The following is a 4,151-nucleotide window of genomic DNA, read 5'->3' on the forward strand; positions in this document are numbered from 1 at the left end:
CCTCTCTCTCCCCCTCCCCCCCCCTCCCCCCCCCCCCCCCCCCCCCCCCACCCACCCCCCCCAACGCGGGGGGGGGGGGGGGCAGGTGGTGGTGGGGTGGGGAGGGCGCATTTATACATGCATAAAGCTTTGGGGCTTGTCTCCTACTTCAGGACTCAAGTTACCCAGGCATCCACCAGGAGGAAATGGCCTCTCCCAGTACTACCAGGAGTGCAGAGGAACAAACTCCTGCCATCTGGGCCTCTCAGACTCCTCCTGTCCTAACCCACCCTCACCCTACACAGTCTGGGTTATATACTCACCAAAAAGTCTTCCTCGCAGAATACTTTGCCGTTGACAAAATAGAAGGCTTTTCCTCTTAACTTCCGGCCTGAAGTAAAAACAGGAAGATGGGGTAAAAGGAAAAAGGTTAATTCATAATAAAGACAGTTTTAAAGAGAGGGCCCCTAGCTCTAACCACACAAGAGATGCCGACTGTTGATAGTTTGTTATTAAAGGATAATATTAGTTGGATGTGGTGCTGGACACCTATATCCTAGCATTTGAGAGGCAAAGACAGGAGGATCACCACAAGTTTGCCAGCCTACGCACATAATGCGTGACAGTGTGGCCCTCAGCAAAGAACAGACCAAGTCCAGGAAGAAGGGTCCCCTGACTGGTGCTGTTTAACAGAAAGACTTGAAACCAACTTGGGGTTCACCATACATCTCCTTCTAGAACTTCCTTTCTGCTTAGAAAATGTCAGTGAACCTTGGTGACAGGACAGAGGAGACACAGGCCAGCACAGGGCACTGGCAGCAGCCTCTCCTGAGGCACTAAGGACTATAGTGGCATATTATTTGTGTTTTAATAAATAAAGCTTGCCTGAAGATCAGAGGGCAAAGCAGCCACACCAGTCAGCCATACAGGCCAGGCAGTGGTGGTGCACGCCTTTAATCCCAGCACTAGAGAGGAATTAAGATGGGAAAAGACAGCTCTCAGCTCAGTCTCAGTCTGAGGATTCATGGAGGCAGGATCACCATTTCAGTCTGAGGTAGAGGTAAGAGCTAGTGGCTGGCTGCTTTGCTTTTCTGATCTTCAGCTTGAACCCCAAAATCTGTCTCTGGGTTTTTTGTTATTCATGCTACGAAGGACAGTTACCCAGGACAGCCTACCAGAGTGCTATAAAATGGTTAAGTATAAAAAACCATAAGAGCTGGGGGCTGGGGGGGGGGTGGCACACGCCTTTAATCCCAGCACCAGGGAGGCAGAGGCAGGCAGATCACTGTGAGTTCGAGGCCAGCGTGGTCTACAAGAGCTAGTTCCAGGGTAGGCTCTAAAGCTACAGAGAAACCCTGTCTTAAAAAAAAAAAAAAGCCACAAGGGAAGGATGTGTTGTGTTTTCTCTTGATAGGAATGGTGTGGTCTGGTGTATGGGACTTCAAAGCATCAACTCTTAGATTAGACTTCTGATTCTACAAAACTGAAACACTGATTAGAAAAACATTCTCAGTTGGGCATAGTGGTGCCCGCCTTTAATCCCAGCCCGTGGGAGGCAGAGGCAGGAGGATCTTTTTGAGTTAGAGGTCAGCCTCGTCTACAAAGCAAGGTCCAGGACAGTCAGGGATGTTACACAGAGAAACCTTGTCTCGAAAAACAAACATACAAAAGGAAAACATCCTCCTCAATCAACGCTTTTTTGTATGATATGCCTCTAGTGTCCAACTATAGACAGACCACAGGCTCCTGGAAGTCCCAAAAGCCTAATGACTTCTTGCACTGGATAGAATCAAGATCCTGGGGTCAAGGACCTACCCTGACAGCAAAATCACCAATGTCACAAGGCATGGTGGCACAGGCCTGTCACCCCAGCATTGAGGAGGCTAAGGAGGGAGAAGTATTGAGTTCGAAGGAGGGCGAGAAGCAGCAGCAGAAAGAGAAGCTGTTACACTATCTTCACAATAATCTCATATTAATAGCAACCTAATATTATCACATAATATAAAGAAGTCAATTCCATCTGTACTCAAGAGAATGTAAATTAGAACCAGAATAAAATTCTATCTTTATCTCAAAAATTGGCAAAGTAATAAATCTGGCTGGGTGAAACCTACCTTTAATCCCAGCACCCAGTAGGAAGGAAGAGGCAGGAGGATCCGAAGTTCAAATTCAGTCCAAGCTACCTAGCAAAATCTTCATAAAAATCACATCAAAAGAAGAAAGGAAAATTGAGACAAGGTCTTACCATGTAGCCCCAGCTAGCCTGGCCTAGTTTACCATGTAGCCCCAGCTAGCCTGGAGCTAAGTTTGTAGACTAGGTTGGTCTCCAACTGATATTCTCCAGACTGCATCCCAGGTGCTGGGATTAAAGTAGTGGGCCAACATACCCAGCAACAAAAAACAAAACAAAACAAACAAACAAACAAAAAAACCCACTTTACCAAATCTGGTAACCACTGCAAGAGTAATCAAGGAAGTAGCCACCCCGAGAGTCACCTGCCAGGAGCCAAAAGCCCTGAGATCCTCGTGCACAAGGACACATGCTCTACAGATAAAACGAAAGCACCTTCAATGCCCTGCAGATGCAAAAGCTATAAACCCAAGAAGGACCTATTACTATATTGAATGGATGGGACACTAAACATTGATCATAGATATCATTAGTTAATCATGCAGTATCCAGAGGCTGACACTTGTCCTCCATCAAGTCACACACTGCTCACTAAGTCCTGGTCCAAGCTGGTCTATGGAGTACTCCTCTCTCCCTGATTTGTACTTGACTTCCCAGAGAATGAACCAGTTAGAGATGGAACCAAAGGTCACAGGAGCTGTGGTTGCAGGTGGAACACTTGAGGGAGCAAGGAAATAGGGCTTCATCCCAAACACCGCTCTGCCTGAGCTAGAAACCAATACTTGGTTTGAACAGGTGTAGAGGAGCTGGGGCGATGGCTCAGCAGTTAAGAGAACTTAATGCTCTTGGGGAGGACTCAGGTTCCATTCCCAGGCTCACAGCAAGTAGTAACTCTAGTTCCAGGGAATCTAACACCCTCTTCCAGCCTCCATGCATGAAGGTAGTACACATACTTACATACATGTAGGCAAAACACCCATATACATAAAAAAAATAGAAGAAAGAGTAGCTCTTTCCTAAAACCCTTAAAACCATTAATATGCAAAAGTATTAAATCTCCTAGTGTGCAAACAAACAGAAATGGAGGGGTTGTAACATCATCAAAGATTATGAAGTGTTCATGATCCCTGTCACTGTATATTTTCCTAAGCTACTGAATAAAGTGTAAAGTGACAAACTCTTCCTGGAAAGGAAACTTTAAGATGTTTATCTTGACTCTATGAGGCTGAGACTTGGCTCTTGGACAGAATAAAAAAATGTCGATAAATATTTACTCAAAGGAAGGATTACATAAAACAGAGTGTATCTAACTGATGAGCTGTTATGTAGCCTTTTAAAATACCAGATGAATAATGTTTTAATGGCACCAGAAGATGTTTGTGCTATAAAAAGACAGAATACATCAGTGAGTGAAGACACCAAGCTGGACGTGTGTATTCATAGCACAATTCCTTTCTGTGAGCACTCCGCTGATACACAGCAGGAAGAAGGGGAACAGTGACCAGTGGTGGTGGAAATTAATATGGAAATGCTACTTGATGTACTTCTAAAGTACTTGACAATTGGTATTAGAAAGTTCACTTTTGGCCTCGCGGTGGTGGCGCACGCCTCCAATCCCAAGCACTTGGGGGCAGAGGCAGGCAGATCACGGTGAGTTTGAGGCCAGCCTGGTTTACAAAGTGAGTTCCAGGACAGCCAACCAGGGCTACACAGAGAAACCCTGTCTCAAAAAAACAAAAAAAAGAAAAAAAAGTTTTATTTTTAGAATTATGTATAAAAATACTTATTTAATTTTTAAAAGACCATGTTATTTATTTTTAAAAACATACTGTGATGTGAAGAGAAAAAGAAAAGTAAGATTTAAATGTCCCAACCATGTAAAGAATCAATCCCTGAGCACCTGCAGAATGGAAGGGGTTTGTACTTTCTTCTTTCCTACGTTTCACCAAATGATTAACAACAGACAGACATTACTTTGATTTTTTTTTTTTTTAAGACAAGGTCTTGCCATGTAGCTCATGTTGGTCCTGAACTCACTAGG

At 44.5% G+C, this 4,151-nt stretch overlaps 1 protein-coding gene across 1 annotated transcript in view; it reads right to left on the minus strand.

Annotated features, from left to right (window-relative positions):
* Positions 1-4,151, minus strand: part of Limd1 (LIM domain containing 1) — a 55,834-nt gene that overhangs the window by 14,098 nt on the left and 37,585 nt on the right. Inside the window, exon 3 of the mRNA XM_050141593.1 lies at positions 303-370. Within this exon, the coding sequence (XP_049997550.1) occupies positions 303-370 (68 nt within the window). The remainder of the gene's footprint in view (positions 1-302; positions 371-4,151) is intronic.

The sequence above is a fragment of the Alexandromys fortis genome, unplaced genomic scaffold (assembly GCF_014885135.2).
Source record: "Alexandromys fortis isolate MF-2015 unplaced genomic scaffold, M_Fortis_MF-2015_v1.1 scaffold_44, whole genome shotgun sequence".
NCBI classification, from domain to species: Eukaryota; Metazoa; Chordata; class Mammalia; order Rodentia; family Cricetidae; genus Alexandromys; species Alexandromys fortis.